Source organism: Myotis daubentonii, chromosome 2, assembly GCF_963259705.1.
Source record: "Myotis daubentonii chromosome 2, mMyoDau2.1, whole genome shotgun sequence".
Lineage (NCBI taxonomy): Eukaryota > Metazoa > Chordata > Mammalia > Chiroptera > Vespertilionidae > Myotis > Myotis daubentonii.
In genome coordinates, this window is record NC_081841.1 from 36,076,938 (window position 1) to 36,102,063 (window position 25,126).

The following is a 25,126-nucleotide window of genomic DNA, read 5'->3' on the forward strand; positions in this document are numbered from 1 at the left end:
TTATTTCCCCAAAGGAATTTGAGCTAGCAACTAAAAAAATTAAATTTTCCCTGGAACACTAAAATCAGGTTTTAATGCTCAGCCAGTTTTAGAAGGGTTCATGTCTTTCTGGTAAATAAAATCTGAGAGCTCATGAATACTAGTACAAGAAGGTGGGAAAATATGGCAGACTTCAAAATGTTAATTTCTTATGATTTGTATTTACTGCACAGATGACTTTATTATTTGAAAAACCAAGAATCTTTCTTTAGAATCAGTGCTATAATTTCTGTTCTTAAATTAGAAATTTCATTAATTCTCAGAAGGTTTGGGGCAGTTGTTTTTTTATCATGCCTCCCACAATGAAATCAAACATCTTCATATCACTACAGTAGGTCCTCCCTTAATGCCACCCACAGGTTCTGTGACTTCAAGCAAAATGACATGTAACAAAACCAATCTTACTATAGGCTAAATAATATAAATAAGAGTTAAGTTCCTCTGGCATCTCATCGATGTTATAATGAAAGGATCTACTTAGAATCAAACAGATATTCAAAGATCTGCTGTAATTGCTTTGCATTAATAATGCATTGTTTGAGTTCGGTCCTGCAGAGTTGCTTCAAGGTCAACACCATCACCATAATAATTTAAGGAGGGAACTCCATATTCAGAGCCACAGTTGAGATAATTAGACTAAGACCAGTGAGATGACAAAGGCAAGTGAGATCTAAACACCATGTTGGCCTCTTTTCTCTCCTATTCTCCCAAATACTCAAATATTTCCTTACCTCTCATTCGTGGGCCAGATGTCATCAATTCATTGTCATCATCCCGTTTTTTGTTACCCAAGTCTATGGTATTCACTGTCACAGTTGATCTTATCTCTTTCTGAGCAGCCTTCATTCGGTCATATAGAACTTTGAAGAATTTTTCTGACCTTTTTTGTTCATGCAACTGCTGGTAGAAAGAATACTGCAAGAAAACATATTTTGAGATATCAATACCCGAACAGAGAAAAAGTGTTTTTATGCTTGAAATAAACATAAGGACTCTAAATAAAAGCACACATTTAATGTGCTGCCCTCTATCATTTCATAAATAATAAATTGACAGCTTTTGCCAGTCTCCTGTAATCTTTAACGTATACTAATAATATCTTGTATTTGCTTAGCACTTTCCAACATATTTTCATATGCTATTTAATTCATCCTATTTATTTTTAAAAATTACAAAGGCACTATAAGAAGTTGTATGCAAAGTTCTTTGATTTTTATGTTATTATAAAGTCATGTACTGGTTCAACATTTATTCATTGAGTGCCTACTACGTACCAGGCCCTATGCTAGCACTAGAGACAGAATAAAAAGGGAAAACAAACACAGTCACTGCCCTCATGAGTTTGCCATCTAGAGAAGAAACCAGCCACTAATCCAATGATCACCCTGTGCAAACGAGTTTATGGAGAATTGCAAAAAGTTGTTTTCCTTTTATCTAAATTACAGTACATTTAATTAAGAATATGTTACCATGGTAACCTCATTCACAGGAATGCACTGATAAATAGGCACTAAGTCCTTTGGTACTTCATTAAGCTACATTGCTTTGCATGGGTTCCAGGACAAGCCCACCATAAAATAACTTCTGCTTTATGCTTTGTAATGATGTAGAAAGGATTCAATACCAAAAATATGATTAAAATATATCTTGGTGAGATGTGGAAATACTGAACCTTGGAAGTATCTGCCCTAATCACTTTCTGCTGAGTGACTTAGGGAAGCATCTAGAAGAGGTTGGAGAAAGGAAAGATGATACACTCTAGAGAAGTTAGAACTGGCACTGGGTGGGGAGATTAAAAATTATTAATACTAAAACCATGGGTTCGACACAACACACAAGAAAAATAAAGTAAAAAATTAAGATAATAGCCCCAGAGTTATATAACCTCGCTGAGAAACAGTGTGAAGAAAACTTATGAAAAAGCAACAATTTCCAGATCAAGTAGAGTTGATCATAATCCAACTAATCTAAACAGCCAATTTGGGGGAGTTTGGCTCTGCAGACATGCTTTCCTGCAGGAATGCCTGGAACCGTGAAACTTAGGTGAGACTCTAATGACATCAGGTCTGGACATGGTTGCCTGTCCTGAAATTACCGATATCGACGATGTATAGTCACCGAATAGTGTATGAGGCTTTGGAAGTTGGCTTCATATCTACAAGGGGAAGCTCCTAAGCAGAAGGCTAGCAACCCCTCAAGAAAAACAGGCCAAAAATCCACAGTAACCATAGCAACTAGAGTGAAACAGTTGAGCTGGTTCTGCTAATTCAAAGGATAAATGTAGCATTCACAGACCTTACAGTCTCACAAATTAAGCTGGTGCTTAAACCCTAATATTTTCAATATAATGGAGTTAGAGGTTGAAGGGGAATGTAATATATTAATGAGGAAGTTGTAGGAACTTCATGGCTTTATTAAAATAAAGTTTTATAATTTATATAGTTCCTTGACATATGTTATCTCTTTGATACTTTCAACTGTGTGATGAATAGACAGTGTTCTTATTTCCACTTTATAGATTTAAAAAATGACGCTTAGTAAAGACAAGTGAATTGCCCAATATTATGTAACAGGTAAGCAGTCGAGCAAGGATTTAAATCAAGATTCACTCATTCTAAATCAGTAAATTTATCAAGTAACTTCTTAAGCTCAAAACTGCAAATTATTTACACAGACCACACCCCTTTTTTAAACCAGGCCTCTACAAATCTAACATTATGATTTTAACAAAGATAATAAGTGTGCTTCATATATGTGTATATAATCTCAACAGGTAGCATAAGGGTTTCTCTTACTAGATATATGGTTTTTGACTAGGAAACTGCCTCCATAAGCTGCATAGAGTATAAGGAAACTCTAAGGTATTTTTCAGGAGTGAAGGGTGATGGATGAGTGACAGAGGAAGTACTTTCCCCCAAGCAGGAGGGCGAAGACTAGATATAAGAGGGCAGAGAAGGGAAATGAAGTGAGGAACTGGAGAGAGAGAATAAGACTAGGGCATGATATAGGGTGAATCAGTCAGAGAAATTTCCCAAGAGTGAGGAAGTGAAAGGTTATTTTAGAAAGGAGATGTTGCCCTAGCCAGTTTGGCTCAGTGGATAGAGCATTGGCCTGCAGACCAAAGGGTCCCAGGTTTAATTCCAGTCAAGGGCACGTACCTTGGTTGCAGGCTCCTCCCTTGCCCGGGCCCTGGTTGAGGCTCGTGCAGGAGGCAACCGATCACTGTGTTTCTCTCACATCGATGTTTCTCTCTATCTTTCCCTCTCTTTTTCACTCTCTCTAAAACTCAATGGAAAAATATCCTTGGGTGAGGATTTAAAAAACAACAACAACAACTTAATAGAAAGGAGATGTTTATAGTGGTTAAGAACATAGACTCTGCCAAAACCGGTTTGGCTCAGTGGATAGAGCGTTGGCCTGCAGACTGAAAGGTCCCAGGTTCGATTCCGGTCAAGGGCATGTACCTGGGTTGCGGGCATATCCCCAGTAGGAGATGTGCAGGAGGCAGCTGATCGATGTTTCTCTCTCATCGATGTTTCTAACTCTCTATCTCTCTCCCTTCCTCTCTGTAAAGAATCAATAAAATATATTTAAAAACAAAACAAAACAAAAACATAGACTCTGGAGCCAGACTGCATGGGTTTGAATCCTGACCCTATTTCTAACTAGCCATGTGATCCTGGATAAGGAACTTAAACCACTTATCTCAGATTCTTCTTTGGTAAAATGAGATAATATAAAAGTTACCTAATAGATTGTTTTAAGGATTAACCAAGTTAATACATGTAAAGCAGTAAGAACAGTGCCTGATATTTAGGAGGTATTATCTACCCTCCCCCTCAACCAATCTTTAATAAAATATATTCCACATATAAATTGACTTATGTAGCTAGGAGAGGAATCAGAGTCCTGTCTCAGTACCACAGGTATAGAGGTATCAAGAGAACCCATGAACTAAGAAAGCAAGACATTAGTTGCTAAGAAGTCTGTGAGAATGTGCAACCCCATAGAGACTAGCAGAAGTCTGGGAGAGTCATGAGTTTTAGACTGCTAAAGAGCAAGGATTAGGATTCCAGTTGACCTCAACTAGACCTCTTCGAGCCAGAAACACTCAGCTGACTTCTGGGTTGTACAATCGTGTGGATACATAAGAAATCTGAATAGGGTAAAGCTGGTAAATGAAACTGTCATAACCCATCTTAGAAGGTTTTCACATACAAAATAATTTAATGCTCTTTCATTAACAACTATTTGTTGATGGATATAAAGCAGTAGAACATGATCCCCTATTTTAAGAAAGATGAAATTGAATTGGAGAGGCAAGATGTCATACAAATAACAACAAACAAAGATAATCTCATCAAATGACCCTCAGTGGCCCAGAAGCAGGAATTGAGAAAGTACTATAATCCCAAGGATTTCTTCTCCTTAAAGATGTCCCCAAAATCTTTCACTTCCATTCTCTGGATAATCTACATTTACCATTATAGAGTTGTCTAGACAAATTTCTCTAGAAAATCCAAGCTGAATATCTGGTTGTAAAAGAAAGACAATTGTAAAAAACAAAACAAAAAAAAAACACTTAAATCCTGCCACCCCCACCCCTTGCACACCACTAACTTCCCTCAGAAGAATTTGTGCTGGAAAAAAGTACCAAGTGAGTATTAAATAAATAAGTGCTATGGGATCTCAGATAAAGGAGTGATTGCCAGATAGGGAAAACTTTGTGAAGACTCATTCATTCATAGAGCCTTACTCCTGCCCATTTATTAACCCCTAGATTAGGCCAGACATGATGCCAGACACAAGGTATTCAAAGCATGTGGTCTCAACCTTTAAGGATCCATAATTTACTAGACTTTTTTTCTAACTAAGAAGTATCAGTGTTTTAAGGTTGTGTTTTGGTCATCGTGCTGTTTGCTGTTCACGAGGCCCTTATTCCTAGAGCCCCCCTCTTATTGGCTTTGCCATATCATAAAATTCCTATTGTTTCTTGTATTTGATCGCTAAATAAAGGACAATATCCTAGTTCTTAATTAGATGTGACTTCTACTTGCCATGAATAGGGACAACACATTCTGGAATTTCTAATTAGGTGTGAGCATAGTTTCCTTCTCTGACAAAGGCAAACCTAGAAAGAGCAGGTAGTGAGCGGCAGGACTAGGAGGAGGAGGAGCCTCCCCTATGAGCACTTCCCAGTTCTCAGGCTCACTAGCATGCTGTGCTCTGCCTTTGCATGTGGGTGTGTGGAGGGAGGAAGCCCAGGGAAACTTGGCAGGAGTTTCAACGTGGAAATGGTCCCTTTGGAATAGTGGTCTGAGCCTCACACGCAGGTGAGCATATTGCTTGCTGCAGTAGAGCACCAAATTGATGAATGATGACTTTCAAATCGCCCTGCCCTGAGCTGAATGAACAAATGAAATGGTTCTCGCACTGCTAGTGAAAAATTCACCTACTCAGGGTACTGAGCACTGGGAGATTAGGGGCAACAGTATGTTACTGGTCTGAACTTCTAACAATGTATAAGGGAGGGATGTGTGGAGATGGGTGGGGAATGTTACTGAGTCCTGCTATAGTGCCAAATACTGTGGGAGGAGTTTATGTTTATTATCTCAACATTTACTTCTTAGATGAGTCAAATGTCGCTTTTATCTGCTGGGTGTCAGCCTAAAATTTCCCTAAGCAAATCAGAATTTCTGGTATAATGTTAGGGAGGATACTTCTAGGGAATGTTCTGCTTCACTGCATAATTTGCAAAGCTCCATAGTTTCTATAGCAAATCAAATACATTTATAAGGAAAAAGGGATACAAGACTGGTTTATATATGTGTGCAGTCATGAGAAGCTGAAAGAAAACGCATTACTTTCCCTTGGTTTCTATGACAAATCAATAAGAAACACAAATAACAGATGTAACGCTCATCATGATGAGCAGGTACCTGAGTTTGTGTATTTCCTCCTTCGAGCAAGGCAATGCCAAGTAAAATGCCTTCGGAAAAAATTCTGTCATTTTTGGTGTTCACTATAACATCGATGACAAGTTCAGATGCACCTTCTTTGTCCAGTAGACACTGAATATCTGACATTGATATCCCCATCTTATCTGAATCCTGCCCAGAAAAGCTTCCTGCGATTAGAAGATATAAATAAGTTTTAATTACAGACATTATTAACATATAAGGTTTTGAAATTCTTAGACCTTATGAATATTTAAAATTGGTACTCTTTGCCTACAAAGTTAAATACAATAAAAGCTTCAGATTTTTAAAAATCAAGTTTATAAAAACATAACTTTTAATGAAATGTATACCATCTGTAAATTATTTCTCTTACTAAAAATACTTTTGAAAAAGAAAACTAGCTTGATTTTTATCTTTAATTTACATATTAAGAAGTTATAACTTAGTTTACTTAACAAAGTTAAAAGACAAAATTAATACTAATGTTCAAATCCATCATTTTATGAACCTGAAATGGCAGAATGGTTCTTAATAGTGCTTTTCATTGATTTTTTTAGTTTTATTGAGATATAATGGACATATAACATAAGCTTAAGGTACACAACATACTGATTTGATATATGTATTACTGCAAAGTGAAGACCATAAAAATATTAGTTAACTTTCACCACTTCACATAATTAAAATTTTGTCTTGTGAAGAAAACTTTTAGAGTCTACTCTCTTAGCAACTTTCAACTATACAATATAACATTGTTAAGTATAGCCATTGTGCTGTATATTACATCCCCAGGATTTATTTTTTTAACTGAACGTTTGTACCTTTTGAACACTTTACTTAATTCCCCTATAGACACCTCTGGCAACCACAGATCTCACCTGTTCCCATGGGTTCTGTTTTTTAGATTAGACATAGTGAGATCACACAGTATTTGTGTTTCTCTGACTGACTTATTTCATTTAGCATAATGCCCTCGAGGTCTATCCATGTTGTTGCAGATAGCAGGATTTCCTCCTTTTTTTCATGGCTCATAATAGTGCTTTATAAATGAAATTTTTATATTTGTGCTATGTTAAGTGAAATATGAGCGTGCTGGCTGAAGATTTGATGAGAATTTTTAAATGAAGAACAATGGTGAGACTTGCCTCCCCCTGGTGCAGATTTGCCGTAGGTTCCGGAAAGGTGTCCATTTATACCAACTCCATAATCACCTTTAAAGTATCGATTCAGGAGTATTTTTCTTAATGTGTTACCCTAAAAAAAAAAAAAAAAAAGAACAAGAAAGTGTTGGTTATTGTTTCTTTTCCTAATAAAAGAGAAAAATATCAGTGCATTAAAGTGCAACTTAAATGCATTTCATCAATGATGTTGAGATGTGGAAACAATTTTATACTGCATAAGATTTTTGGAGGCAAAATTTTGCAAATATTTCCCAATAAAATAACAATTTTGCTTCTCACAGAAATAGAGACTAAAATACAATATTTTTCAAATAGACTGTACTAAGAAAATCACAAGTGCTATAAATTTGGGGTGCTTCAAAAGCTTAGGGTCCCAGTGTTGGTAAGAATATTTGTGGCACCTGAAGAGAAATTGATAAACACCCTAAGAATTAGAAAGCAAGGCCTTAATTAGATGAGCTTAGTAAAATGCACTAGCAAAGTGCCAGGTATACAGCAAGTGCTTGAAAAATTAAGCTTAGTAAGATCGTAAATTATATCTAATCTCCAAGAGCTTTATTAAAAAAAGACAGTGGGTAAAAAACACAGTGTATTCCTTTATAAAGCATGCAATTTAAAAATTCCTAAGTTTTCAATTTTGTACTGGTTACAAGACATTTTTAAAAGAATATATTTTGTGATATAGTCATTCTCATGTACTATAACAGATAACTCCAAATCTTCCACTGTATTATCTATTATTATTTTAATAGAGAAGAGTAATTTAAAAAGTATTTTTAAAGAATACTTGTTTAAACTATTTAAATGATCACTTCGATTACTGAGGTACTATCCCCATCATGCAGATATGGAAACTATGCCCCAGAGTCTATGTAATTAGCTGCACCTTATGCAGCTAACAGATTGAGAGCAAGACCTGAACTCAGTTCTTGACTGCAAATCTCGGCTATTTTTCTACACTTTGCTGCACGCCCCTTCCCAACTACGCCTCCCCGCCTGCTGTGACAAGTGGCTAGCATTGCTCCTTCTCTTTCATGCTTTGGTTATCCTTCTTTCTCTAGCCCTTAAGATTTTGTCCTCAGTTCTCATGTTGTCCTCCTCTCCTCAACTTCCCTCTCCCCCGTCGGCAATTTCGTCTGATCCTCGGTTGCACAATCCCTTCTGCAGGTCTGACTGCCAAATGTGCTTCCTGCAGCCTTGACCTTGATCTCCTAAGCGTCTCGTCCCATTTCCACTTAGAATTCCTTAGAACATCTGGAGGTTCTGCTGGCACCTCGAACTCAATTTTTCACTACAGACCAGTCCTTCTCTCCTAAACTTGTTCTCTTTTCAATTTCCATTTACGTTAAGGAGATCACAATAATTCTGGTCATTCAGGCTGCAAACTTAAGGGATCATTTACTAGTCCTCATCCTCCCCCAACTTGTCAATGGTTTGTGAAATCCTGCCTATTCTATCTTTTCAACTGTAGTTTCCAATAGCGCCCTTATTAACCAAAGTGAACTATGTGATGATTTCTCACCACAGTTTTCTAAGTCTTTCTCTTTGTTCACCTCATACTCTTTGCCAAAAAAAGCTCCTCTATCTTACTGATGGACACATCCTACCTTCCCTCTTCATTCTACAAATATTCATTAGGTACCTGCTGTGTTTTGGGAACTACTGTAAGTGAATAAGACATAGCCCTCCCCTCCAGGAGTTTACAATAAGGTCAGTTCCAAAACAGAGAGGCATACAAGGCCCTGTGGAAGCACAGAAGAGGAAACAGTGGACTCTGAAGAGGCTTTACATGTACACCTCCCATTAACCCATGTGACTCCAGAGGAAAGCCATCCTGTGCACAGCCAGTGTGCAGCACATCCGTCCCAAATGTCACAGTGAATTTTTAACAGACACTCAAAGTGTCTTGAGTTGTTTATCTTTATAGCAACTTTTATTTATTGATACTTAAGTTCTTAGAACACAAACATTTATGATGGCTTCCTATTTCATGTTTACTTCCTTTAAGACTGTTCTATATAGGGGAGTAGTGAGTAAAGGTGATGACTGGTCTTGGAAGAAATAGTGAGATGCAACAGCTGATTCCACCAATGAATACAACTCTACTCTCCCTTACAAAACCTAGGTGAGGTGCCTGGAGAAGACCAGAAATGAAAAGTGTTTCCTTTTTTCTTTTAAGGGAAAGTCTTATGAGTTGAATTACTTTCATCTGGCCAAAGAATGACCTTCCAAAAGGGGAGGGAAAAACAAAACAAAACATTTCTTTGGAGTCAAATGAGCTTTTACTATGTATCTCATCACAGTAGAAAGAGATGCTGTAAGAGAGTTTTAGACCCAGAAACTATGGGATTGAAGAAAGTTGTGGAGAAAAATGAACTGAAGAACTAAATTTCTTTAAAGGGTAGCTCAGTCTGTTGCACTAATCACGGTTCTCACCTCTACAGACCAATGTATTGCTTATCACCCTGAGCCTGTGAGATACACTGGCCCAGCTGTCCAGGCCTGTTTTCCTTGAAATTGCACAAGTCAGTGTCACTGTCTAGAAGAGCACCTGCTGTGACTAGAGGCCAGAGGCTGGGGTCCTTGAAAACTAGCTCCCTATTGATTCTCCGTAAGAAAGACTTTAACCACTTCTCACCACAAACCCAACCAAGAGATAAACAAGAAATAGTTTATTTTCTTTTAAAATGGAGAAATAGAAAACCGCAATTTACCCTTTGCTTTAAAAAATGCCTGTTATATTGCTAGAAGAATAAAGTTGCTTGAAACCAACCACAGAGTGGAACTGTGCAACATCAAATTTTTTAAGAACATGCTATTTATCATTATTGCTACATTCGCTTCGGGCGCATAAAGTAAAATCACAGGTACTTATCAAATTCAATCACATCAAAATCAAATGAGCAACACTCTTCTCATCCAATACCAGCCTAGTTAGAAACACGTATTTTCTAACTGTAGGCTATGGCAATGGCATAGAAAGGGGAGTGGGTTCCCCATATCTGGGTTCTTAACTCTGGAGCCACACTGCCTTGGGTTCCATCCCTCTACACCACATACTAACTGGATGATCTTAAGCAAGTTACTTTACCACTCTAAGCCTCAGTCCCAGAATTATTAAATGGAATACTCATATCACTTACCCTCATTGGTTTCCTGTCACGATCAAATAGGTGAAAATATACACAATAAGTGCTTTATAAGTTATGTAAAGTTGACATGATTGTTGTTGGTATTAATATTATCCAGATCATTTATAATTCACAAAGTGCTTTTCTACACACTTTCTCACTTTATACCAAACCTTCCCACAAAAGTAAAATAAATTCTAATATACTAGGAAAATGGCAAAAATAATAAATAATAAACTACCCCCAAATCCTAATTTGTCCACTATTAATCAGTCCTTGGAAGTATGTACTCATTAGCTAATATGCATACACTTCACTATATAAAATGTTCCTTACAATTTCAACTAAAGTGGAGGAAATTCTACCTTGGTTCAAACTCCATAACTGGTGCTGAAAATGAACAAAGAATAGCTTCAGATAGAACAAGATTATGTTCTGTGTGACTTAATCACCCTCATTTAAGACTAGAAACCTTTAGATACTGCTACATCACAAGTTTAGCAGAACTGATTTCTGTTGGCAAATATCAAGTTCTGACTTGAGGGATGAGAGGCAAACAGTGTTCCAACTTGTCCTGGGCCTTCTTAATGCCTCCACTCTCTGTGATGGGTTACAGTGCTGAGGACACAAATGCAAGTCCTTACCACAAATTCCTTACACTCAAATCAAGGGATTGTAGGACCACTGTCAGAAATTCCGGTGCCAGGGTTGTAAATTATTATCTCAGAGCTATGATTGCAATGGCAGAAATTTGGGGAAGAATTAAAAAAGCATATAAAGCCATTTTGAAAAGAATTCTACAACAATTGAGAAGTTTGACTTCGGTACTTGCTCTTCAATTCCAAAATGAATTCCCAACTGGGCTTCTCAGCGAAGGTGTCTTTGTTGGATTAGACCAAGTAGAAGGAAAAAAAAAGTCCTTTCCAGTGTTTTCCATATCACAGTCAATTCCAGGCCACAAGACACAGCTTTTAGCCAATGTCTTCATGTGAACACATCCCAGATGTGCTAAGTGTAACGGAGCCAGGATAACTAACAATCACCTTCTGAAATTACAACAAAACATCTCCATAAAAAGACATCTTCTGTGGCCAGAGAAGTAATGCTGACAGTTTGTGAATATCTGGGAGGACAGCTTTTATCCTGACCACTTCCTGTTGCACCAACTCCAATGGATCAAAAATTAAGAAGCTTAGAAATTAGTGTTTTTGGTGGATAGGAAAGATAAAAAATGTATTAGTCTTAGAAAGGATGAAATATTTTCTTTGATTCTTGAGAGAGCATGACACTGTTCACCTTAATAGGAGGTAACAGCATTGACAGTGAATATTTCAACAATGTGAACTAATCTGCTCCTTTGCCCCTGGGAAACTTATACACTAATGTAATATTTTTTTCCATTGTGGACAATCTAGTCATCATCAAAATACGATACCACAACAAGAATCCTGGAAAACCGAGTCCTCAACTAAAAAATTCAAAAGGTAATAAAAATTGCAAATTAAAGATGCTTAACTTAGGGTTTCCCCTCAAAGACCAAAGATTAGCTACGAATAAGCTTGGACAACACCTTCAAGGGGGCGATTGCATGTGCCTGTAGACCTCACATAGTCTTTTAACATTAAACTTGGTACTATTAGCCTAATTGGTGTTTCCATACCCTTTTCATTTAAAGACAGCATGTCTGATTAGATATTTTTCCTCATTTGAATTCCCAGGGGTAAAAAGCTACATTTTTAATTTTGAATAAATCATTGTAACAGCTGTATCCTAATGGAATTGCATTAGGTCCATCATTATAATCAACTACATCTTCAAGGAACTCCTCTGGGAAAAGGTGACTAATCTCCCTATAATGTAGCTGTCCAATGGTTTGAATTTTTTGGTCACTGATTCCAAGGAGTATAGGCCAACACCTTCTCCTGATGCTTTTCCCCAGTTTTCATAAAGTGAGAAACACAAACTTCAGTAGGAATAATTATTACACAATTTCACAAGATGCTCTTCATCAACACAATGACACAATCATTATAATCTTGAAAAATATAAGGATGTCGCAACAATTTTAGTAAAAAAAGTTTATGAAATAAAAAAATCCCATTTACCATTGCAACAAAAAAATTAAGATACCTAGGAATAAACTTAACTAAGGAGGTAAAAGCTGTACTCAGAAAACTACAAGACATTGAAAAAAGAGATAGAGGAGGACATAAACTAATGGAAGAATATACTGTGTTCATGGATTGGTAGAATCAACATCATTAAAATGACCATACTATCCAAAGCAATCTATAGATTGAATGCAATCCCCATTAAAATACCAACGGCATATTTCACAGACTTAGAACAAACTCTGCAAGAATTCATATGGAATAAAAAAAGACCCTGAATAGCCATAGCAATCCTGAGAAAGAAGAACAAAGTTGGAGGGATCACAATACCAGATATCAAGCTATATTACAAAGCCACTGTTCTCAAAACTGCCTGGTACTGGTACAAGAACAGACATATCAACCAATGGAACAGAACAGAGAATCCAGAAATCAACCCAAGCCATTATGCTCAATTAATGTTTGACAAAGGAGGCAAGGGCATACAATGGCGTCAAGACAGTCTTTTCAATAAATGGTGTTGGAAAAATTGGACAGGTACATGCAAAAATAAAATGAAACTAGATCACCAATTTACACCATACACAAAAATAAACTCAAAATGGATAAAGAACTTAAATGTAAGACGGGAAACCATAAAAATCTTAGAAGAATCCATAGGCAGCAAAATATCAGACATATGTCATAGCAATATCTTTACTGATACAGCTCCTAGGACAATGGAAACTAAGGAGAAAATAAACAAATGGGACTACATCAAAATAAAAAGCTTTGCATAGCAAAAGAACCCATCAACAAAACAACAAGAAAGCCCACTGCATGAGAGAACATATTTACCAATGTTATCTCCAATAAGGGTTTAATCTCCAAAATTTACGGGGAATTCATACAACTTAACAAAAGGAAGATAAACAATCCAATCAAAAAATGGGCAAAGGACCTAAATAGACACTTTTTTGAAAGAGGACATACAGAAGGCCAACAGACATATGAAAATATGCTCAAAGTCACTAATCATCCGAGAGATACAAATCAAAACAACAATGAGGTACCATCTCACACCTGTCAGAATGGCTATATCAACGAATCAACAAATGACAAGTGCTGTCGAGGATGTGGAGAAAAAGGAACCCTCATGCAATGCTGGCGGGAATGCAGAATGGTGCAGGCACTGTAGAAAACAGTATGGTGTTTCCTCAAAAAATTAAAAATGTAACTCCCATTTGACCCAATAATTCCACTTCTAGGAATATATCCCAAGAAATCAGAAACGCCAATCAGAAAGGATATATATTTACCCCTATATTCACAGCAGCACAGTTTACAATAGCTAAGATTCGGAAACAGCCTAAGGGTCCATCAGAAGATGAGTGGATTAAAAAACTGTGGTACATCTACACAATGGAATACTATGCTGCTGTAAAAAAGAAGGAACTCTTACCATTTGCAACAGCATGGATGGACCTGGAGAGCACTGTGCTAAGCGAAATAAGCCAGTCAATGAAAGATAAATATCACGTGATCTCACTCATTTGTGGAATATAATTAATAACATAAACAGAGGAACAAAAATAGAGCCAGAGACATCAAAGCATCAAACAGGCCCCATCCAACCTAAGTGGGAAAGCAGGCGGGTAGGGAGGTAAGAGGTCAACCAAAGGACTTGTATGCATGCATATGAGCATAACCAATGGACACAGACAGTAGGGGGGCGAGGGCATGTGCTGGGGGTGGGAGTGGCTGGGGAGAGGTCAATGGGAGAAAAAGAAGATGTATGCAACACTTTAAACAATATAGAACTTAAACAAATAAATAAAAGACTGGAAAATTTTCAAACAAATTATTCATACACCACAATGACAATCCACTTCTATCTTCTTTCTTTCTCTTTTTTAAAAAAATATTCATTGTAAACACATATTACATTTCTGCCATGTGTCAGGAACTAGGCAAGGGGTTGTGAAAAACAATTGTGCAGCATCTGCTAAAAGAATGTTCAAATACGATGGAGTTGAGACATATGGCATTGTTTTTCAAAATAAAGAATTCTCGCCAGACCATTTGATTCTATTTGTGAATTTAAACAGTAAATAGTTATCTTTAAATTTTTAAATTGATTTTTAGAGAGGAAGGTAGAGGAAGAGAGAGAGAGAAAAACATCGATGTCAGAGTGAAACATCAATTGGCAGCCTCCCGCAGACTCCCTACTGGGGATGGAGCCCGAAACATGTGTATGTGCCTTAACCAGGAGTCAACCTCTCCGTGCATAGGACGACACCCAACCAACTGAGCCACACCGGCCAAGGTGATATTTGAATTTTGGATGATGATGCTGGAGATAAAAGTAACTTTAGTCATTGCTCCAGGCTTATCAAATATCCTAGCCTCTACAAATAGGGCTGCTGAGAAGGCTTTTTAGGGGATGTTTCTGTGCCCCAAAACTAGTACTAAGGAAAGAAAACTATTTTCTTTGGGGCATAATAAAAGCCTCTCAGTATTTTATTTCCAGGAAGCATACAGACTGACATCAGACTCCACAGACTCATACACTTCAACCGATTTAATAAAGGGTCTTGCTTAAACTCAAGAGGTTGAGAATTTACATAACCCCTCACCAACAGTACTTGAGAATGGATTTTTCTGCTGATAATTGTTTAGTCTTCTGAGTAAGCAGTCTTCATCTGGTCTCCAGAACATAAAGAGTTCACAGAAGATTAAATAAGCAAGAGATGAACCTGTAAGCTTTCGATGCCATTTCCCTACTGAAGCAAAACTACTAGACTCACACATCACAAATCACTCCCTCATAAAATTACACTCAAGTGGCACTACACGCAGCCACTGAAGTTAAGCCCATAATCCCCTCATAGAGAGAGTAGGACGCTACTAGAGTACTATTTGTTAGTGAAAAAAATGGCATCAATATGCTGCCAAGGCAAACATGTGCCCTCACAGCAAAGGCTAGGAAACCGGAATTTCAAGGGGTAATTTCAAAGCTTCTGGGAGAACTCTGTGTTCCTGAGGGATGGTATGGTGAGAAATATAGCTCAATAAAAGAGTCAGGTTATGCGAGGTCTCAGAGAACACAAGAGGATAAAGAAGGATTGGGAAGGGATGGGAATAAATGTGAGAACCGACCTTGATCTAAATGGTAATGTGAAGTACAATGGGCAGTGGGAAAAGTCATATTTAGCTTGCTTCTTTAGGTGCTTAAGTGCTGTGATACTGTTATATTTCCACATAATTCAGTAAAGATTTGTGCATAAGTTCAATTTTGCGAAGTGGTGTAATAAGAGGTGAGGAACAACACACAAAGAGGTGAGACCAGCGTGCCTCTGCAGCCCTGTATTCACCTTCCTGTCTCTGTGGAGTCTCTTATGCTCCCAGTGCAGTCTCTGAGTTTCAAGCTAGTATCTACTGATCTACAATCAAGAGAGTGTCGACCCAAAGGGCAGTGAGAAGAGCACATGAATCTAAGAGCTGTCAGGGAAACAACATGGTAGAAAGAAGGAGAGGGGAAGAGAGAGAGAGGTGGGGGAGGAGAGAGCCAAGGGAGTGAGAGAAAAATATTTCCCCCAAAATATTAGAAACTGTCCTTAAAAGGAAGGAAAAAAATTAACACTTGCATTAATTATCAATCAATGTAAACATTTTAACAAAACAAGTATGAAGCTAAATTTTAATAAATTTGGAATATATTTAGAACTTCCTAAGATAGGAGAGAAATACATAATGGGATCTATGGAATGAAGAGGAGGTCTGCATAGCACAACTTCAAAGGAAAGTCTTGTCTTGAGAATTAAATGAGAATATCTACAATTTCATATACAAAACATACTATTTATGGAAGCTCCCAGCACTAAAAAGCTGTATACTTAGTGGAAATTATAATGTTCCGGAGACCAATGTCATTGATTTGGATCTCAGTTCTGCCACTGGTTCTTTGATCTCTAGAATTTTACTTGACTGCCCTGAGACTCAGTTTCCCCATCTGTGTATAATAATATCCATGCTGCCCTAACCGGTTTGTCTCAGCGGATCGAGCGTCGGCCTGCAGACTGAAAGGTCCCAGGTTCAATTCCGGTCAAGGGCATGTACCTTAGTTGCGGGCACATCCCCAGTAGGGGGTGTGCAGGAGGCAGCTGATCGATGTTTCTTTCTCATTGATGTTTCTAACTAGTCCTCTCCCTTCCTCTCTGTAAAAATTCAATAAAATATATTTTTAAAAAAATAATAATATCCATGCTGCCAGGCTATTTTAAAGATTAGAAATTACATATGAAAAGCTCTATGTTCCTAGCCCACATAAGTGCTAAATAAACAGTTACTGTAATATTTTTTAGTGCTTAAAGGAAAATAAGACTTGCACAATTGATAATATATATAGCATATTACAACGCCCAGTGCCAGGAAGACAGCCAGAGCTTTTAACTGCTGACACACATATCCCGCTCCAACCTTCCACAATTTTTTGAGAACAGGCTAATGAAAAACAGCATTCATTTTGTAGATTACTTTGAAGCAAACTTGATCAGTATGTCATGGTTTCATAAAAATAACACCTACCCACACTTAGATTTCAACCATCCCTAGTACATGTACAAAGTAGAATTCTTTGGAAGCCAATTTAGATCAATGTAAGAAATATAAGAAAAATATTAAATATATTTATAAAATTTTCATGTAATAACTGTTCATTAGGAAAGACTGTGCTTCTTAACCTTCTCCCCACATTCACTTGATGCCTTCTAATTCATTCTCCACTAAGTACACACAGGGTTGTGAAACAGCAGAGGTCTAGAATTCAGAATATATGAATATATAAAGAATGATTAACAAATCAGTGAGAAAAGTAATCTGGTACAAAAGTGGACAAGGAACTAAAATAGCATGTCATGTAAGAAACACAGATGGCCAAGAAACATGAAAAAAAATGTTCACCTGCATTAATTAGTGATTATGGAAACATAAATTAAGACAATAATAAGACACCATTTATCAACCCACTAGATTGGCAAAGATTAAGTCTTACAAAAACAAATGCTGGAGAGTAGCGGATCAATTATGAGAATGAAAACTGGTTTTTATGTACACCCACTCTGGGAAACATATGTTCTCACCCAGCAATTCCAAAACATGTGCCCCAGGAGACACATAGTACCATGTCCTACACATTCATATTAGTACTAATATCAAAACAAACAATAAGCGATATATGTTGTACATCATGTCTTATACCCTTGGCAAATGTTTGAGCTATGCATATTGAATGTTACTTGCATACTAAATATTTTTAGTGCACAAACTTACTATCTTTGGTTCTATGGCTAAAAGAAGGCAGCAAACTACTAGAACACTTAAAAGTAAGGATGAACAATTCCAACACTCAATCTGAATACACTAATATGCCAAAGTCCAAGTTCTTCCCTTGATACAATATATCTATTAAAACAGAATTTTCATCTTTTAGTGAAAAACACAGAAACCACCTTGACTCTGTACATCACGCAAGGATCTGACTTAGCAACAGAATCTCTAATATTATGTGAACATGTCATTTTAAAAAGAGAAAAGGTCACTAAAGTCTTTAAAAATATTGTTTGGATCATAACTTACAAAACATGATAAAATTAAAGAAAATTCTATTTTATCTCATTTCCCCATCATGAAATGAAAATCTTTCTTTTCGTGTTTGTTGTTAGACATTAACAATTATGTAGACCTGATTTTGACCCTTTCTTGCATCAGTTTGTCCATGAGACCATATATGCCGTCTACTCTAATAGAAGCAGTATCTGCTCTCATGAGCTCCTAATTGTGTTCCACATGTCAGCATTAATTTTCAAAGAATTTCACAGTGAAAATCTATGAGACAGTGATTTAGAACTAGTGGAAACTAGGAATTCTTTTAACATTCATCAACATTTCAAAGCACCCATACAATTATTTTCAAAAGCAAATGAGGTCTCCATGCAAACAAACAGAAAGATGCCCCTAGCGGACTAAAGGACAGAGGGCCGAATGCCTACCTTAGGAAAAGGCTTTTTCAGAAAGTCTTTGGGCTTATACAGTCTTTTGAACACAATTCTGAAAATCACTTGGATTCCCTATGGCATACACCACGGCAGATATTTTACTACTTTATCTAGAACTGCAACTGAAATCCAGGGCACTGAGAAATTAACACTTTATTTTTAATAACAGGCAAGGCACATCTGCTGCTAAGGAAGCCTCGCTGCTGGGTCGTGCTAGGCTTGGTTCTGCGCTGTCAGCCTGGATTTTCACGGGCCTGTGAATCACCTGCTGACGTTAGCTTCTGAAATAAACAAGACAAAATATTCTCAGGCTGAAAAGAAAGCTTAAAATCTCCAATAAATTAGATTAGAGATAAATCAGCTATTTTTAATTACAAAATTGAAGAGGAGAGGGAAATGAATCAGTTCCGATAGCTACAGCTTGCCGATCTAATACTCTCGAACTAGGAAAGAATAAGTCCATAACTAACCCGCCCCTCTTTATCTGTCTGTGTGTGCATGTGTACATATCATTTTATACTCCTGGATATTAATGCATATTTGTAAAGTTGTTTATCAAATCTTTGAGGTATGAAAACTCTTGCTTTCTTCCCTGGGTATAGGTAAGCATAGATGACCGGTTTGCCTCCAAAAACAACAAAAACAACAAGTGAACAAGCACATCTCCTTTCCTATCATATTTCTTTTAAAAAATATATATGTTTTTATTGATTTTAGAGAGAGAGGAAGGGGAAGGGAGAGAGAGAATCATCGACTGGCTGCCTCCTGCATACCCCCTACTGGAGATTGAGCCCACCATGGGGCACGTGCCCTGACCGGGAATCCAACAGGCCACCTCTCAGTGCATTGGATGATACTCAACAACTGACACACACATTTTAGCATTTCTGATTACAGATCACTCTGAAATCAACGGTGTGTCACAGCTTCACGGGCAGCATTCTTTTTCTTTCTGGTGACAGAATTGATGGCATATTAGATCTGATGAAAAGAGTTATATTGAATGAAAAATAAGGATGTCTTTTAACCTGGCACTGCAACACAACTGAGCTGCACAGCATGCGGCACTACTCTCGTACCCATTTCTCTTTTTATATAAAGCAAGATGAAGTGATAAATCATACCAGAAATTTGGAGATTTAATCTTACAATTAAACTATGTTCTTAGTGTTTTCCCTTTTCCATTGCTACATATTCTATATGATACCTAAGTTTACCACCATCTTAAGTTTTGTGTCATGTGCTCTGAGTTGGGCCTGCATTAAAATTAGTAAAGAAAATTTGTATTAAATTGCCCTCCTTAAAAAAAATCACCCCTTGATACCACTTCATACTTAGGATGGCTAACATAAAAAAGACAAACAATAAACAAAAATTTGTCCCCCCCAAAAATTGTACATGAATGTTAATAGTAGCATTATTTATAATAGCTAAAAAGTAGGAACAATCCAAATGTCCATCAAATGATAAGTGGATACACAAAATGCAATTATGTTCACACAATGGAATATTATTTGGCAATAAAAAGGGAGTGAAGTACTGATATGTTACAACATGGATGAGCCTTGAAAAACCTTGTGAAAGAAGGCAGTTATAAATAACCACATAAATGTCTAAAAGAGGCAAATCCATTGAAACAGAAAACAGATTAGTGGTTGCCAGGAGCTGGGGGCAGAGGAATGGGGAGTGTCTGCTAATGGGTATGGGGTTTCTTTCTGGAGTAATAAAAATGTTCTAAAATTAGGCAGTGGGTATTATTCCAGATCTGTGATACACTAAAATTCACAGGGTGAATTTTATGATGTGTGACTATCTCAATAAAGCTATCTCAAATAATAATATAAAATAAATCAATTAAATTGGTTAAAGAAATCCCCTCTTTCAATTATTTTTAAATACATATCTTAAAGAAAATAATGTCGGTTCTGTCTCAATTTTTGCTACACAGCAGAGGCGCTGCTGCTGTTTGCCACAAAGTGCTTGCCTTTAAGTGCATCTGTGCAACAGATGTATTGTAACGGCACACATTTTGAATGTTACATCTGTTAGTAAAATGTGAAGAGGCTCAAACTACAAATTAAATATAAAACTGTATGTGTCAATTAGGAGCCAATTTCTTGTTAAAATTGCCTGATGTTTAAGGCACACTAAATCAAGCTAGTATCTAGGCCCGTTTTGTGTCTTGACCTGTGTGGGAAGGCAGTCCAGTGCACGGAACACAGGCTAGACAGTTTCCATGGATACCTCACACCATTTGAGGTGTAGAAACTAAAAATTATAAACAACTTCACAAAAATTATGCTTCACATATTAGTAAACAAATATAAATCTTTCTAAAGAAAGGTGCTAGAATTTACTTCGTTGATAAGTGGATAAATAAGGGTTTGGGTTTTTTGAGGGGGGTGGTGAAAAGGGAGACAAAGTTTTTAAAAGGACAGTTTTTAAATTGTGTTAGAATTCATAGTCTAGGAAGAAACATATTCAAAATGCATCTATCGTCCTCAGGTTCACAGCAAACCTCAAGAGTTTTAAAAATACTTAGCTTTTATAGGAATCAACTATATTGAATTATTCCAGCTGCGTTTAATTAATCTGGCCACTGCATACTAATATGCTGATCTTTTCAAATAAATGTACACTGTAATTATAGCCAGGTCACTCCACCCACCACCCTTCTGCTTCTTCCCATGAAATAAGACTACACATCTTCCAGATGTAGCATAAAAACCGCAGTGCTATTCGCCAACCGTTTCCAAATTAACAAAATAAAGCCTGGCAAAGACACGTGTAGCTGCCATGAGGAGAGGAGACATTCCTTACACCACTTTGCTGAGAAGACCTGACCACACACACGCACTTATTCACACCTTTAACATGTTAGAGAAGGAAGAATGAGGAAGTCATGGCATCAGTGTTTTCCATGTCCCCAAATCACTTCCCCTGTTAGGCAATCAAGTCAGGTTTTATTCCCGGAACTCAAGAGATAATCAACATGCCTGGGAAAGTTGTTTCCTTTGGACCACAGTCTAGTCATTACATGCGGTCCAGCATGAGGGAAGGGAAAAAACACCAATTGTCGTAATAAAGGAGATAAATAAATCAGAACACTTTCATCAAATGAAACCAACATGTGATCAGGACAATTTCACAAACATGCCATTGGATAGCAAACCAGCAGAACACCCAGCTTACCAGCAACAGGCGACTCCCTAAGCCTTTGCCAAGCAGTCTTGAAAAGCGTGCATATGTTTTAATTAAGTGTGAAAATAAAGACAACGTTTTGAAAAATTAGAAAATGTTCACTGGAACTGTTGAGGCAGGAGTTGGTAGTAAAAGAACTCTACCTAGAAAAACACCCACACTAAACAGGACTCTGCTCTCAAGCTCTCTTCCCTGTTGCCCATTCTCCTCCCGTTTCTGATTCCCTGTCATCTCGATGCCCCGAATTCTTCCTGTTTTTTCTGTCTCTATTCACCCGAGCTGTAACCAGTCCCTTCTCTGCAGTCCCTTTGCTTCTGGGTGTCTAGTGTTTTAAAGGTAGGAGGGATCGCTCTCAATAGCAGCCCGTCAGCAGTGCAGTGGCCTTCGAACCGGCTACATGCTCCATCTCTGTGCCATTCCACTGCTCCTACTGCCTTCACCAGCTCCTTGCCACCTTTCAAGGCCTCAGCTTAAACATCACTGTCTTGGAAAAACTGTTTTCTGGACACCCCTCCCGTAGCTGAACTTGCATCCTCCAGTTCCATACTCTTACAGCGCTCTGGACTTCTCCTTCAGAGTAATTAAGGTAAAAAAAAAAAAAAAGAAAAAAGAAAGAAAAGAAGGAAGGAAGGGAGGGAGGGAGGGAGGGAGGGAGGGAGGAAAGAAATCACTTGTCCGACGATTTGGTTGGTAATTGACTTTCTTACTAAACTCTAAATTCTATGAAGATGTAACAGATGGTTCACAAACAGATCTCGCGAGCTTAATAGTTTGTTGTAAGCAATAGTGTCTCAAGCATTTTTTCTATTTCCATATGCACCTGCATTCTGTCATCTGCATAATCCCCTAATGAAAATATTTTAGAGAATCAGATTCTCATTTTTGAAAATCACCTAAAAAGCCATACTATGAAATAAATATTCTTCATCCTATTTTGGCCTCCCTTGAAGAGAAAATGATCACTCTCAAACATGTGAGACCAACATATATGTGCACCTGTGTTTGGGACATGTGTGGGATCAATGCATAAACAACTGGAAGATGGTAGGGCAGAAGGGAATTTCTGTATGTCCACTCCAGCTGCAAATTAAGTCTGAAAGTCTAAGGCAGAGGTCCTCAAATTTTTAAACAGGGGGCCAGTTGACTGTCCCTCAGACAGTTGGAGGGCCGGACTATAGTTTAAAAAAAAACTATGAACGAATTCCTATGCACACTGCAAATATCTTATTTTGAAGTAAAAACACAAATGTTTTCGGCGGGCCGCATGTGGCCCGCGGGCCATAGTTTGGGGACCCTGGCCTAAGGCATCTCTCTCTGTCTTCCACGTTCACCCTTCATCCTCCAATGGTTTCTTCAGCTCCAACCTCCTCGATGCCTTTCCACACGATCTTACCATTCTGGGCACTAAGATCTTGTGCTCTGCAGCTCCTGTCACCTGAAATGACCTCCTGGTACCTCTCTGCCTCATCTGCTCTTTACCTCACTTCAAGCCTCCGCTGCAAACATCCCTCTGGCCGTGTTTTACCTCTGAATGGACAGAGACGGGAGCCAGTTTTTAATTGTAAAGCATCTGAGCAGACACTGGACAGAAGACGCGCTGCTGCCTCCCTGGGAAGCGGCCCTTACGCCGGGACTGCTCAGGTTTGTGAAAGCCGTCTCCATCCTGTGCTTTAAAAGCCTCTGCTTAAGTCAGAATTAAGATTCATGATGATATTGCTAAATTAAAGCCCCTTGAAAAAAGAATATTAGCATAGTTATTCCTTCTGGAAAACATGGTTTATACACAGCCATCAGACAGCCCTGCCCGGCGAGTCTGCTGTTACCAATGCAGAGAGTGAAAGACAAACCCTCTGGTTTACTGCTGAGGGGCCACGTGCCAGAGGCGGGCCAGCTGGTCACCAAATCCTCTCCTTTTCTCCCAGGCACATGGCAAGACCGCACTGCCCAGCCTTCTGTGTAGTCAGCTGGGGCCACGTGACAGGGAAGGAGCAAACAGAAGGTGGGCAGAAAGGACACAGAATCAGCCCATGTGGGACTCTTGTGTCCTTTCCTCTTGTACCCTGATGCAAAGGGCACTGCACCCAAGGAAGATGCCGACCCCAAGGTGGCAGGAAGCCAGGGCTCTGGAGAGCTGGGGGCAGGGGTGAGGTCATCGGAGAGCTGCCCTGCCAGAGGGATTTGAACTTTTCTTAGGCCAATGGAAGTTACCCTGCATTCTATTAAGCCACAGAGGTTTTCAGGTTGACCTGCTTCGTTAGTTAGTGTGACCGTAAACAATACAGGCAGGGTGGGTCAGCCTGGGTGGAAAGCCACTGGTCTTGTCCAGGGCAGCCCTGGCTGGGACTCTTTGGAAGGTGTTTGGTCCAGGCTCCCCCCACCCCCGGTCTGAAGACACTCTGACTCTGAGCACACACTTGTCATGAAGCTGACATGGAAAGTCATCTGGGCATATCATCTCAGGTTTCCCTTAACTTGGTGCAGCATTCCCTCTTCCTCTGCCTTATCTCTCCCACTCAATTTTTCCATTGTCTCCAAACCATCATCATTTCACTACACACACACACACACACACACACACACACACACACACACACACACACACACACTTCTCCCTGTAGGTGTCCTTGAATAGACCCAGCCTCATAAAAGCTACTCAGAAGGAAAATCAACTGACATCAAACTCTAGAATTCAGCTGTGTTTCCACCAACCTTGTCGTTTGTCCCACCTCTGAACCTCTGAAAACAATTTCCCTTCCACAGTGACAGCCTATGGTTTAATAAGCCTCTGAAAGTACTTAGAAATCCCTCAGTTAAATATGTCTTCTAAGAATGATGTGATCTTTAGGACTGATGTGAAGCAAGGCCTTGTTTTTATTTCTTATTATTTTACCAGCTATGCAAAAAAAAACCACATATGAACTAAGTTCCTTAGTATAATCAGTTCTCATGTAAAAAGCTTCCAATTAACTTCAATCTTTACAAAGAGAGCGAGGAAAAATGAAAGTGTGAAGGGAAGGAAAAGAGGGCACAAGCTCTGATGGATGGTCCCGACTGGAATTTGCATCAACTTAGTTTGTGATACAGAGAACAAAGTGATCATTGCTACTTCTTCCAGTGATATCCTGAGAATTACTTACAGGAATATGTACCACAGTCGTGCTATCTCGGAGCCTGCAATAAATCCCTACGAAAGGTGTTCTTCTGCACCGGATCAGTCACGTTCCACCCTGGCTGGAGGTTATGATAATTATTGGAAAGTGAATTGTTATGTTTTCATCTGACTGCCTATTGCCCTGGCAGGTGTTACTGCCAGCTCTGTCTGGAAATAATAGTACATCAAGCTATCCTGGGTGACTTATGTAACCAGCTATTATCATTTGAAAATTGTCAGCTCACGGATCTTGCTACTGTACGCCTAATGACACTGCTGGAACACTGATTTCAGTTCATGTATAGCCTGACTGTTGC

At 38.3% G+C, this 25,126-nt stretch overlaps 1 protein-coding gene across 8 annotated transcripts in view; it reads right to left on the reverse strand.

Moving 5' to 3' along the window:
• Positions 1–25,126, reverse strand: part of ITPR2 (inositol 1,4,5-trisphosphate receptor type 2) — a 439,774-nt gene that overhangs the window by 140,929 nt on the left and 273,719 nt on the right. For 6 of the 8 annotated variants that reach the window (XM_059682415.1, XM_059682412.1, XM_059682418.1 and 3 more), the window contains 3 exons: positions 7,145–7,253; positions 5,979–6,166; positions 771–954 (listed from right to left, as the gene is read on the reverse strand). In XM_059682415.1, coding sequence (XP_059538398.1) covers positions 771–954; positions 5,979–6,166; positions 7,145–7,253 — 481 coding nt within the window. Of the gene's footprint in view, positions 1–770; positions 955–5,978; positions 6,167–7,140; positions 7,254–25,126 lie in introns of all 8 variants that reach the window. The other 2 variants (XM_059682414.1, XM_059682413.1) reach the window with 1 other exon arrangement.